General features: G+C 44.5%; 1 protein-coding gene across 6 annotated transcripts in view; it reads left to right on the top strand.

Moving 5' to 3' along the window:
- Nucleotides 1-14,665, top strand: part of KMT2E (lysine methyltransferase 2E (inactive)) — a 2,078,550-nt gene that overhangs the window by 1,326,065 nt on the left and 737,820 nt on the right. For 4 of the 6 annotated variants that reach the window (XM_078680521.1, XM_078680476.1, XM_078680492.1 and 1 more), the window contains one exon: nt 14,143-14,241. The exons of the other annotated variants lie outside the window; for them this stretch is intronic. In XM_078680521.1, the coding sequence (XP_078536647.1) occupies nt 14,143-14,241 (99 nt within the window). The remainder of the gene's footprint in view (nt 1-14,142; nt 14,242-14,665) is intronic. 6 annotated transcript variants of the gene reach the window in all.

The following is a 14,665-nucleotide window of genomic DNA, read 5'->3' as shown; positions in this document are numbered from 1 at the left end:
TTTGACTTGCCTCCTGAAGTATGTGATGTGATTCTGGCAGCCAGGCGTCCCTCCACAAAGTCGGTATACGCCTGCAGGTGGAACAGATTTGTGGCATGGTGCACAGCAAAGGCTGTGGATCCTCTCTCTGCCCCTCTTTCAGAGGTTCTCCTCTTCCTTCTTTCTCTTGCCCAGCAGGGCTCTGCTGTGGGCAATCTTAAGGGCTACCTCTGCCATTTCGGCCTTCTTGAGGCTTCCTGATCAGCCATCTCTTTTCAAGTCCCCTATTGTAAATAGATTCTTGAAGGGCATCAGGCACATATTCCCTCCTGTTCCTTTCGTGATGCCTCAGTGGGACTTGAACCTTGTTCTTACTTATTTGATGTGCACTCCTTTTGAGCCATTTCACAATTGTCCCCTCCGTCTTCTAACTCCTAAGACTGCATTCCTGGTTGCTATCACCTCTGCCAGGAGAGTGAGTGAGCTCCAGGCTCTTTCTTCTAAACCTCCTTTCCTTTCTGTCCATCCGGACTAAGTTGTGTTGAAAACACTTCCTTCTTTCCTGCCCAAGGTAGTTACAGCCTTTCACATCGGGAGGAAGAGAGGCTCTACCGTCTGGACCCAAAACGTGCGCTCTCCTTCTACCTTGATCGCACACGCCAGTTCCGGGTGGACGACCAGTGGGCGCTAAGAAAGGACGAGTGGTACACAAACGGACCATCTCTCGATGGGTCGTATTGTGTATCAAAGTATGCTACTCTTTGGCTGGGAAGGAGCCCCTGTTGGGCTGAGGGCCCATTCCACTCGGGCCATTGCAGCTACTACGGCCCTGGACCGGGAAGTCCCCTTGCAGGACATCTGTCAGGCAGCTACGTGGGACACGCTGCACACGTTTCCTAGACACTACTGCATGGACAGTAAAGTCAGTAGAGATGGCTTTTTCGGCCGTTCCGGTCTCAAGGACTTTCTGGTGTGATCTTGGTCCGCAGACCCACCACCGGGGTTGGTATTGCTGGGGTATCTATTCTATTGTAAGCAATCTAACCCTAACCTGTTTCTTTCAGATGCACAAGTTACTTACCTTCAGTAACGATTTATCTGTAAGAAACAGTAGTTAGTGTTAGATTCCTCCCCGTTCTGCGGACCGATATCTAGGGTTAAGGTATTTCCTTTTTGAGGGCCCTAGTTTTATGGCACCAATGTCGGTCTCTGGCATGGCTCCGCGTTCCTGGCGCGGAAAGGTATGTACAAGAACTGATGTTAGCACGCGAGGGCGGCGTCTAAGTACTCCGACGACGTCATCCCGGCGACCACGTCGCCAACGACGGACGAGAAGCCGCAGACGACGCCTACCAACGCGCAGGGGTACTGCTACGCAAAACTTTCCGGATCCAGTCTGACGCTTGGGAATATTCTACGGTAAGGAATCTAACACTAACTACTGTTTCTTACAGATATATCGTTACCGAAGGTAAGTAACTTGTGCTTCGAGGTTACTCTGGAGGTTTGGCATTCTGGCAACACCAAGGCCTTCACAAATGACACCCAGTCCTTTCGGGTTCGGTGTGGGAATCAAGCTAATAATGTCCAGGCCACCAGGGTCAGCAATCTTCTCTTTTCCCCCGCTGCATCAACCTTCAAGCCAATTTAGTTTATCCTTTCAAATTCAAGATAATTACTTTGGCCCAGGTTCCTTTCTGCCCTGGATTCAGGTGACTAGATGGTGGCTTTGCACCTGTAGGATGCCTACTTTCATGTACACTTTCTACAGTCCCACAGGCGGCACTTGCAGTTCAAGATGGGCCAGGAGCATTTTCAGTTTGTCCTTCTCCCCTCGGCCATACTATTCTCTCTTGGGTGTTCACGAAAATGATGGCAGTGGTTGTCGCACAGCGTTGACTGTTTCGGATACCTGTTTTTCCCTACTTTGACGACTGGATGTTTAAGGCTTGCTCACTACAATCACTTGTAGGCCACCTCCAGATGACATTGTTGGGGTTCACTATCACTGTGCCCAAATCATATCAGACTCCTTTGCTGTACTCCGTTTCATTAGAGCCATCCTGGATATGGTGCACTTTTGGGCCTTCTCTTTTTTGCAACTAGTCCAGGACATTCAGACTATGGTCCTGATGATTCAGCGTCAGTGCTGGAAATCGGTTAGAGTGGCTCTGAGGCTTCTCTACCTTTTGCCTTTTACATCCTGCTCATTTACTAAGACAGATAGAATATGTGGCCTATGCAGTGGAACCTGAAGTTTCAGTGAGCCTAACATTAGAGAAACCTGTTTGATATCATCCAGGTTTCAGAGAAATCTGCAATCAACCTGCCGTGGTGTCTGCTGAACTGCAGTTGGACTGGCAGCAGATGCCTCTCCCTGACCCATCCAGAGCTCACAGTGGTAATGAGGGCATCATTGCTGAGCTTGGGAGGTCATCTGAGAAAGGTGGAGACCAGAGGACTCTGGTCTGTAGCAGAGACACTTCTCTAAATCTTCCTGTTGGAGTTGCGGGCCATTCATCTGGTGCTGAAAGACTTGCTACCGTCCATCAAAGGGCGTGGTTGGGTCCTGGATCCTGTTCTAAGAGACACTTAGTTTCTTTAACTGGCTGCAGCTTTAAGGCATATCTATGGTCATTAACCACCTTGTGAGATCTTTCAGTGCCAGATTGGACAAACTTAGCTGGCGGATCTTGTATGGTCGGTTCCACCTGAGTGGCACAGCGTAGCTTCCAGCAATGGGTAGCACCCTGGCTAGATCTTTTCTCCACCGCAGAGAACGTGCAGTGTTAAAATGTTTGTGCTCTCGATTTCTCAAGTTTGGGATGGGACCTCTGTACGCCTTACTGGCCCTAGATCTGAAGATCAGGAACTAGCAGGCCCAAATCATCCTATTGGCTCTGGATTGGACAAGGAGGGTTTGGTATCTGGAAATTCTAGGCATGAACCTCTGTCCTCCAATTAGGCTACTGCCTACTAGAATCTCCTGTGGCAGTAGCAGGGCAGGGTCCTGTACCAAAACCAGCGTAATCCGCACGTCCCTGCATGGAGACTGAGCGGTGTCCATTGACTGTGTTCAGTCTTTCCTCCCGAAATTGTGGATGTCATCCTTGCTGCCAGGTATTTCTCTACACTGAATGTCTACAGTAGGCACTAGGATGGGTCTGTGGGCTGGTGTGTCACAGCAATATTGGCCTGGTAGAGGCCAAACTGTTGGGGGTATTGGTGTTTGTCTTATCTCTGGCCCAGCAAGAACTTACAGTGGACACAGTTAAAAGTTATTTGTTGGCCTTATCAACATTTTTACATTTGAAAGATCAGGCATCCATGTTCAAATCACCTGTTGTGTTGGGATTTCTAAAAGGTTTGACTACTATTTTTCCTCACAGACTGTGATGCCATAATGGGATTTCAATGTGGGCCTCACGTACCCCATGTGAACTCCTTTCAAATCAATACACAGCTGTCTACTATGTATCCTGGCTCTGAAGACTGTTCCTGGTCGCAGTAACTTCAGCTCATCGTGTGAGGTATTTTGGTGCTGCTGCATACTCCTCTCAGACTCAGAAGCAAATTCACCAATAACCTTTTCAAAGTCATGCCTACCTCCACCGCTAGTACAACCTCATTCTGCTTCTGCTACACTCAATTGCAGCTCAGATTTCAGATCCAGAACCACAAGAGAAGCGTGGCTCAGTGGTTAGAGGCGGCAGACCCGGAAGCTAAGATCAGCCGTGGACCAGGGTTCGATTCCCCGCCTCGGCGGGTCTCGGGCTCAAAAATTCCACGGACTCGACAATTCTCGCTCCGGTGCCTACTCGACTCACGGGGTCACACTCTGCGACTCTGGGCAATAGATTGCTTAATCTCCACTACGGCCCCTCGCGGCGGGATGCCTGGCTTTCACCTTGTGGATACCCTGCCGGGGTATCTCACAGGGGAATACCAGGACGGGTTCCCTAAGCAAGCGCCTTGATACCTTCGGGTGATACGTGCGCTATATAAGTCGCAATACATTTACATTTACAAGATGATGCCGGCAATGACACATCGTAACTAAATGATGACAAGAACCTATTTCTGGAACTTTTAGCTGCCAGTGGACTGGATACTTTGCGTGACACTGGCCTCAAATCTTCACTTGGCCCATTTTATGGAGGAGTTTCCCTTGATTATTAAAAGGGTGGCAGAAGTGCTTGACCTCCAGCTCCCTTTGGTGGAGGTAAAAACTAATCTACTCATGGATGTTTTGCAGCCAGAGAAGACCTCAGAACCACTCCTCCCTTTTAATGAGGCATTAACAAACACAATATCAGGCACCTAAACAAAGCCAAGATCTTGTCTTTCTGCCAGCCGCCATATCGCCAGGAGTCACAGGCCAGCTCTGACACTCATCGTTCATACTGTAGCACCCGAGAGCCTGGTTGTTCAGGCACACAACAGAAGGTTGAACCCAAATGTGTTTCCGGCCACCCTGCCAGAAAAAGTCGAAATGTATGGAGGTATTGGAAAGCTAATGTTCTCATCTGCTAGTCTTGTCCTTGGGTCACTAAAGTTGAGTTGACTCCTGGGGTGTTACTTACATACTTTGTGGTATATGGTGGCCAATATCTTGCTCACAGTCCCAAATTACCTTTGAGCCAACCCTTCAACAGATAAATCTGAATGGCCAAGAAGCATCAAAGTATGTGATCAGGTTGGTCATGGACAATACACACTGTGTGGGTAGGGCAGTTGGTACCACGCCTGAAAACATTTTGAGTGATATCCAACATTCACTCATAGTTATGTCTTTTGGTGGCACCCTTCTCTTTGGAGACTAAGCAGATCCTGGGCTTAAAGCAAGGCAATAGAACACTTTCTTGAACTAGCACTGCCCAAGGCGGTTTCCCCAGCAGTACCATTGCTTCCGAGACTTTGAAAGGGGCTTATACCACAGACCCAACAACCTCTGCCTCAGCAGCAGCAGACCTCCCAGGAGCGACCAACAACCCAGTCGTGGTAGTTCTTTTCCTCTGAAATATTTGTGAAATGGTAAATACCACCCACCAGAGTGCTGGAGTAATACATTTAAAATCTTTGAGATCCAGTCTGGCAAATGAAGACATTGGAAAGGTGAGTAATTTGTGGTTAAATAGAGTATCCATAAGAAAACGTGTTACCGAAGGTAAGTAACTTGTTTGCAAAGCTCTCGCTTGGTGAATTACTGTGACGTCTGTAAAAAGATGTACAAAATGCCCTTAAGTGACCGAGAAAGTGTCAGGCTTAAGGGACTCGCTGGACATGAGAGCAGAGGAAGAAAAGGAGAAAAAGAGATGACTGGAGAAATCATCTTCTCATGACTCCTCTGCGAAGCAGCCTACCCTCCCAAAGGGAGATGTCGAGAAAGGATGTGGTTTTTAGAAACATTGATGTAGGAAAGTGCCCCTTTTTGCATGGTTACCCCACACTTTTTGCCTGACATCTGATGCAACCTGACTTGATGTGCCCTGGGTCCCTGCCAATCAGGGTCCCAGGCCCTGTGTCCTTTCCCGAGACTGTATCTTTGACATGGCTCCAGCTGCCGCCTTTGGAAGTTGACATTGCCTTTTGCTGCCCCCAGCTACTGTCTCCCACCGGTACTGGCCCCCACTTTGGGTGGGAGAATCGGCGAGAAAACCAAGCTAGGAGGAGAGGTGTGCCCGCATTTGCCAAACCAACATGTCAGGTGGGGGGAGGCGAGGTGAGCCCACCTCTGAGTCCCCTCCATCTTGAAGATGAAGGGACTCAGCCAATTAGGGAGAGCCAAATCCCTTTCCCACTAGAAGATGACATAATAGGGGGTGTACCCACCCCAAAGAAGGGGCCCATTGGTTCCGAGGTTCCGACCTGCACAACCCTTTAACGCCCCTAAATTTAGTATTTGGGGTCAACCCTGAACCTTGCGTATACATATTCGCTGAAGAAAGAAGGACTGAAGAGTTGTGCTGACCCAGGAAGAAGAGGACACCTACTGCTTTGGCCCCAGCCCTACTGCCCTGTCTCGACTTCGACCTACCTACAGCGAAGGAACCGGCATGTCTAGCAGCCCCCAGAGCTCGAAAGACCTGCCTTGCACTCACCTTACAGACTCTATCGCCAGTGAGCACCGGATTTGCTCTACAAAAACTCCAAGACCAGAATCCATATTCTGACGACTCCGTTTCTGCAACACTCTGCACTTGATGCCCACGGCCCGAGTTCGAAAGAGCCCAACACCATGAGGAGGTCTCCCCAGGGATCTTGACCTGGTATCTGGTGATCCCCAACATCCCTCTTGCTCCAAGACGACACCTGCAGCCTCAACCTGAAGGGCCCCCGACCGTGATGTAGTCTACAAATGAAGGAGAAGTCGGTAGAATTGTACTATTTTATTACAAATACAATTGAGTTGGGGCACCACGTTGACACTCCAATGTATGCAGGAACCAACTGTCATCACTAGAACATGCATGCATAACCTCATAATGACCTAACAAATTCTAGAATACTGTATGTTCCCTCATGCATATAACAACACATCTTACCCCATACATCAGAAAGGAAAAATAATACTATAAAGGACAATAACTGTAATAAGTAGAACAAATATACAGAACTTAAAAAGTTAAAATAATAGCTAGAGCATTTTAATAATAGCATTTCAAGAAACATAATCATGTAAAAAATACAGGACGTTTGATCACTCTTGCTGATCTGCTGCAATGAGGAATTCCTTCATTGAATCCACTACATTGTGGAGTTCCCTCATCCGAACCATGGCATTTCAAAACTTGAATGCCCATTTCCAATACACCACAATGGTCTAAAAGTTCATGATAGCTATCACCATTCAATCCTTCATTGTTCAAATTTGAATTACTGTTTCTATCACTGTTCATCCTTAACTGATCCAAACAATATTAGTCCATATCTTTTTCCTCACTTTCCACACTACCTTTCCCACACCTCACCAACCTGCTCAAATGCCACACCTTACAATAATTTAATCTTACAGAATTATTTAATACTTCATGAATCGCCATAGGTTTGGGAAACTTACATGCCCCTTTTTTCATCTTGAAAGGTAGCCTAACCCTCACAAAATCTCCTATAGCCACCTGACAATCCTTCGCACCTTTCCTCTTATCTTGATACTCCTTGTATTTTCCTTGTTCCTTCTCAATGTTGTTTTTGACCACAGTAGGAGACCAATGTGACAATCTGGAATTCACCAACCAACCTTGGTTATCCTTCATAAAGGTATTCAGCCCCTCATTATAGTTAAAAGGACTGATTCCTGTAAGAGTCGGAGTGGTGCGATACATCCAAACTGAACGTTTAATTCCTACTTTTCAGTCCAACCCTTTATTCCTAGCGGCTTGCAAAGAACCCTTCAAAACTCTATGAAATATCTCGAATTCACCATTTCCACCTGGATGATAAAGAGATGTTAAACTATGTTCAATGTCATTTCGAAGGAGTAAATCCTTAAAAATGTCACGCCTGAACTGCACCCCATTATCAGAAATAACTTTTTTAGGTAATCCTTCTCTTTGAAAAATGCTGGTTAAAAATGCAACAATTGCATCAGCAGTGGCTCTTTGCACAAAATCATCCTCCGGCCACATGAAACAGTAGTCCATTGCTACCAAAACATGAGAACACTTACCATCCGCCTTACTTACAGGGCCCATGATATCCACATCAATAACTTCCTACGGCATTTCCGGGCAAGGTACAGGATGCAAATGTGGCCTTATAACAACCTGAGACTTGTCAGCTCCTTCACATAATTCACACTCTCTTACGACTCTTTGTACTTCCAAATCCATCCCGGGCCACCCGTACAACTCTTTAACCTGCCGCTTACTCTTCACTATTCCTAAATGTCCCACCTGACATAACTTAGTAATGGTAGATCTCAAGGCGTAAGGAGGTACAACTCTATTTCAACTGACAACACACCCTTTCATCACTGACAACTCATTGCGTACTTCCCAGAAACATTTATGCTCCTCTTTCAAAAGTCTTTTACTGGGTTATCATTCCACCACAAATGTCTTCACATCCATTAACAAGGTATCCCCTTCCATTGCTTAGCATACAATTCCTCCACTCTAGTCCATGCCCAACTCAAGTCCTCACCCACATCTTCGGAAATCTCCTCCAAAGGTAAAGGTAATCTACTCAGTCAGCAACTCTATTCTTTATCCCAGGTAGATAACACAACCTGTGCCAATAATCCATCAATATCACGACATTTTGGCAATACGAGGCGTTGCATTCAATTAACCATCAGGAGTTAATACTTGCAGAAGTGGTTTGTGATCACATCTTACTTCCACCTCAAGCCCCCTCAAAAAGTTCCTGAAATATTTCAACCCCCACACCATGGCCAAAGTCTCTTTTTCGATAACAGAATGCCGTTCTTCTGATGGAGACAACCCTCTAGATGCAAATGCAACTGTAACTTCATTGCCATTCTCCTCCTTTTGACTAAACACTGAACCAATCCCCTTCATACTTGCATCTGTGGTAAGAATATATTTCAGTTTGGGATTAGAAACTTGTAGATTATTAGCATTACAAATAGTCCTTTTTATACACTCAAACTCACTTTGTAGTTCTGCAGACCAACTGAATTTTACTCTATTTTTGAGTAGTTGGCGCAAATTGTATGTTTTCTCTGCAAATCTGCACACATACTTAGCATAGAATTCAGCTGGTCCTAAAAAGGACCTTAATTCATCCTTGCATGTGGGCCTGGGAGCCTCACTTTTTTCTTAGGTTTGACTCTTTCACTTGTCACGGTATGACATAAATAATTCAAACTTTTTACCTTGAAGTTACACTTTGAAAACTCGTCTGTCATTCCATTTTTCCAGCACAATTCTCAACACTCCATTCGTTCTTGAATCATGTACTCCCATAATTCAAATAACATCCTGAAAGAACAATCCCAGTAAGATCCTTAAACAATTTGTGCATCAATTTTTGAAACACGTCCGAAGCCGAAGCCAAGTCGAAGGGCACCCTGAAGAATTTATGAGAGAGGAGTTGGCCTAACAGCTAGGGTGGTCGACCTTGGATCTGGGGTAATGGGTTCGAGTCTCGGCAATGACGCTGAACATCCTGTGATTCTGGTCAAATCACTTAGGGCCAGATGTAGGTAGCCAAATACCGGTCGGTAACGGCCGAATTCGGCCGTTACCGACCGGTATTTGGCTTTCGACATGTAGGGGGATTGCTACAGGGCATTTCGGTAATTTTACCGAATCGGTAAATATACCGGTCGGTAAATTTACCGACCGGTATTTTTACAGAATCGGTAAAATTGAGATGTAGGTGGGACTCTTCTGAGTCCCACAAGCCCTACAAATTCGGTATTTTACCATCAAATTCAATTTGATGGTAAAATACCGATTCAGGTGTGCATGCACATGTGTGCATGCACACCTGTGCCATATGACAGGCAGACCTGCCCTTAGGGCAGGTATGCCTGCCACATGGCCCCCGAACCTTTTTTGGGGGTGCTAGAGGGTGTCAAAGTGACACCCCCTGCACCCTTGTGAAAATCGGTATTTACCGATTCGGTAAATACCGACCGGTAATGCCCCATTCATTCCTATGGGCTTCAAAGCCCATAGGAATGAATGGAGCATTACCGGTCGGTATTTACCGAATCGGTAAATACAGATATTTACCGAATCGGTAAATGGAACATCTGGATGTTCCTACATACCCCCCCTTCTTATTTACCGATTCTTAATTACCGAATCGGTAAAATTCGGTAATTAAGAATCGGTAAATAAGTTCTACCTACATCTGGCCCATGATCTCTCTGTGCCTAACAAAAATGAATATGGTCTCATGTAATGTAACTGGTGCTATGTAAAGCGATCTGATACTCAATACCTTTTGGGTCAAGTTCGCGCTATATAATACTCAAGTAAAAAAAAAGAAAATGAAGGCTGTCAGATCTTTACTCTCTTAATGCAATCTTATTTGGTGGTATGCCAAAGATAGATCAATTGACGAGAACCATTTCATATCTTTGGTATGAGCTAACAGTTGAATTATTTTAGGCAGCTGAATTCATTCTCCTACTATATTGTCATTGAGATGTCTCAAATCCACACATAAGGGTTCTTCCCATTGGAACTTCGTGCTACCAAAATCTGAGCAATCCATTCTGCTGCATCAGTTTCCTCAATAACTCCTTCCTTCATTAATCTCTCCACCTCCTGATCTACCTTTTTCCTCAAGATCCATGGTATTTCTTTAAGTTTATATATCTTGGGACAAGCATCTTGTTTCAAAATGATCTTGTGCGAGTACCACTTCAATGTACCAGTTTTGCCCGCAAACACTTTAGGAAACTTCTGCTTATACAAATCACCCCCACTCATTTACTCTTTAACCTCTACCGCGCTAGCGGGTTTTCCCGCTGTGCGCTGAAATTTGAAAATCGCGCGTAACGTGACAAAGCCAGCTCGTCATGCGCGTAGCGCAGGTAACGCCCATGACGAGCTGGCTTTGTCATCAGCGCTGAAGGGGTTAACAACTAAAAATTGTTCTGGGCTATTGGGATCCAGAATAATTTTGAGTGCCTTTTGATCCACCCAACCCAAAACGGAAGTACCATCTTCAGCAACGTACAATTTACTCATCATCTTCCTCCCCTTAAATTCAAAAATGAGTTTGCAAAAATCTACCATAGGAATTGGTTCCCCTGTGAAAATCTCAGGAACACATCCGAAGGAAGTAATTTTGTCTCCCAAAACACCCGCAAACTTCTCCTCCCAAACGTTCTTATCTACAATGGTGTATGGGGAACCCAAATCCGCTGCAGTAGTAACATCCACCCCGCCAACTTTAACATCACACACTGGTTTATTTCTAGACAGGGAAGAAAGTAAATGAACACATCCGTCCTCCTGTGTTTCCACAACACCTAGTACAGATTTGCTTAGTTGACTATGTCCATCCACAGTTCATATTATCTGATTGAGAGTCAGAATCGGACTCAGACTCTCCCACAACCACACTGACTCTCTTGTTGACTTTACTTTTTCGACAAACTTTCGCAAAATGCTCGAAAATACCACACTGCACGTTCTTGATTGCGGCAGGATAATTCCTACTATAGGCTTACGGGATTCTTGTTGCCACACCTGTTACATTTTTTTTCTTGTTGCTGTTCATACTTCCTCCTATTATTTTTACTGGAATCTTCTTCCTTGCCTGTATCCTTTTTCTTTTTATGCTCGACATTGCAGACAACCTCTTTTTGTTCATCTTTCCATACAGCAACAGCCTTTGCACATTTCTTGGAGACCTCTGCTTTTTTTTTACCACAAAAATGACTTCTGTCAGAGTGGATTCCCCATAAATCCAGAGTCTTTCCTAAATATGCTCATTGTTGACATACATGAGGATCTGATTTCTTATGAACTCATCACGTAAGTGACTAAACCTGCAAGTTAAAGCCAACCTTTTTAATGCAGACATGTATTCTTCAATTGACTCGCTCTTACTTTGTTTACACCTGAAGAAATTATTTCTCTCTATGGTGATACATACAGAAGTAGAATTATACTGATCTAGATCTTCTAAATCATGCATGAAAATGTTACCATCACTAGAAGGGCGTGGTTTTTTCCATTGCATTTACTCCCATAAATATCTGACAGGGGACAGTTTAAATGACGTAGTTACCCACGCTTCCAGATACCTTGTACGTTGCAAGCTTCTACACTGCACGCACACAGTATCGTGCGCCAAAGAATTACAGCAACTGTTGCGCGGCCTCCACTGCGCTGCATGCCACAGTATCACGCGCCGAAGGAACCACTCCACAGCCTTGCGCAATCTCGAAGCTGCTGCACAATCCGCATACACCAAGCGGAACACCTCTCAACCTCGTGTAGCTCCGCAAGATCATAATTCCTGTGCCTTCGTATTGGCCCCACTCACTGGATCAATAAAAAAATCCTTCCTGCAATGCCATCCACAGCATGTACTCCTAGAAATATCTGCCAGGAGACAGTTAAATGACGTAAGTCCTCCACAATTGTCGCCAAAATTGTAGTGCACAAATGAAGGAGAACTCAGTAGAATTGTAATATTTTATTACAAGTACAATGGAGTTGGGGCTAAATCGTCCACACTCCAATGTAGGCAGGAACCAACTGTCATCACTAAAACATGCATACATAACCTCATAATGACCTAACGCATTCTAGAGTGGCCTGCTCGTAAGAAGACCCTAACCGAAGGCCCCCTTAGCCCCATCGGCTAACACTGGGCCCCTGCACTCTACCCCCAGGCGCCCCATTTCTGCTGGTGTTTCAACTTGAGTACCTAACTAGATCGTGGGAAACCTTGGTCCTAACCCCCAAAACTCCCCTTGGTAAGATGTTTACTTACCTGTGAATCCACTAACATTTTTTCCTATGGGAACCCATGTTATGAGATTTTGGGACTAAAATGTTCTAAATGTTGAATTGTTGGTTTGTATGGCGAAAACAAACTAACTCAAACCAAGAAAAGTCTTACTTATCTTGTATTGTGAGATCATTGGTGTGGTATCTAGGCATACCACCCCCAGTATAAAGTAACAGTAGTATTCTCAAAGTAATTAATTTGTAATGTAAATAGCGTTTTGAATCAATACCAACCTGTAACAATTGCATATCCCTCCTCACTTGGATTTCTTTGTGAAGGTTTACAATTGCAAATTTAATCTACCTACCTGTACCAAGTCCTGCTTGGTTCTAGAAATAAAATACAATTATACCTTTTTTAGACTTACCTATTTGGTCTGGATTCAGTCTTTGAGCGTGTGCATCAGTAATGATTGAGTGCATACAACAAATGCTTAACACACCCTCTGGTTTATCCCAACTGCTCACCCACACTACCCTAAAGAGAGCTGTTAAGGGAATATGTTGATGCATTCTTTTATTTTATTAGTTGAAATGGTAAAGAAGAAAGACACTGTAGGTTGCATAGTATGATCAAGGGCTATTGTACAAGGGACAGAGGGGGAATTTTCCAGAGGATACATTGTTGTCTCAGTGTGAAGTTAATTTTAGAAGGCACATTATATGCTATTAATGCTTTTCTGTTGAGAGGACGGAGACTGTAGGTTGTTCTGGCTTGCATGGAGTATTCAATGCTACCCAGACTAGGAAGTTGTTTTAAAGCAGAGTTCTTGCGAGGCAGGGTGGGTTACGCTGTGAAGGTGGGTGTGCGGAAGTTCTGGATTGTTACTAAGAGTTAACGGCGTTTGTCCTTTAGTCAAGGACGGGAGCGTTCTTGAAGAATTCCGGCATCTATTGTGGACTAAGTAGTCACTTTTGTATGGTGCATTCGTGTTGGACATTTGTCTAAGGCTTGTGAGTACAGCAGTGGTTTGTGGTGTGGGAGAGGGGATTCATTAATGTATGTGTTGGCCGGGTCCCAGGAGGATGTGTGAAGAAAAACAGTAAGAAGTCTGCTAAGGTCCAAGTTGATAAGCTTTCACTTTTAAAGCTGGTCTGTTTAGTGAACCATGCAGTTATCTCGTGAGGTGCGATATGTTTACTCTTCAGACTAAATCGAGAGACAGTGTGGTAGAAGTAGTCAAGTTGAGGGTTGATGGCAACGTTTCTTTGTGCCTCATTCGAATAAGGATTACATAGTTGGTATGCTTGAGACATTCCATGAAAGCTTTTATGGAGTGTCAGGTAGCCCTCAGTAGCAGTTCATTTAGCGTTGGATTTAGGTTAGCATTGCATCATTTTAGATGACAGCTTGCGCATACCATGCTATTGGATGTCTCAGGGTCATACCAAGAGTCACCGGTTGAGAGAGCAACCTAATTCCACAGTAGCCAATTTCTTTTTCAAGGCCAGATTGTCAAATGGCAGTTAGCTGTGGCAGGCAAATCACGTTCAGGACTGCCTGCATGGAACGTGCACACAATGGAGAATTAATGTTAAAGGTATGTAACTTTTCCCTTCATGAATGATGAGACAAGATGCTTAGTTTTTATCTGTGTTATGCCAACAGATTGTGTCTGAGGCTGACCCTAATCTTGTAGAAGCTATCTAGTTATTAGATTTCCCACATTAATAGATGTAGTGGAGATTCTGTAAAGCAGTCGTTTCCATCTTTCAGGAGCCAGATTTTATTGATGAATTAGAAGAAAAAACTCCTATTAGCAATGAAGTAGAAATGGAATCTGAGGAGCAGATTGCAGAAAGGAAAAGGAAGATGGTAAGTTGGGAAGCGGACAGCAGTGGAAAGCAGTCACTAGTGCTTATTGGCAACTGCTTCTTCCGTGGTTATTGTTGCTTCCTTTCTCTAGTCCAATACACTGAGATAGCTCTGAGGTTTTGCTTGAGCATCTAATTTACAACTTGCTGTATGGCTTAGTCCTTTTTCATCTGTCACATGCATTTCTTAAAAGTGTATTAAATGGTTTTACTTTAGATTTAAATGTACAAAAAGTACGAGAAAGACTAAAATAGTTTCTGGCTCCTTACTGCTATTACTAATTTTTCAGCACCTTTCCTGTATTTAAGTGGTTCTTAACTTGAAATACCCGACTTGTGGTTTATGGCTAAACCTCTTTTACCTTCGCTTGGCTACCAATGACAGTAACAATTATTAAATTACCTTTTTCTGTACACTGGGATCC

Source organism: Lissotriton helveticus, chromosome 1_1 (assembly GCF_964261635.1).
Source record: "Lissotriton helveticus chromosome 1_1, aLisHel1.1, whole genome shotgun sequence".
NCBI lineage: Eukaryota > Metazoa > Chordata > Amphibia > Caudata > Salamandridae > Lissotriton > Lissotriton helveticus.
The sequence above is the reverse complement of the archived record's forward strand: the minus strand, read 5'-3'. Positions and strand labels throughout refer to the sequence as shown.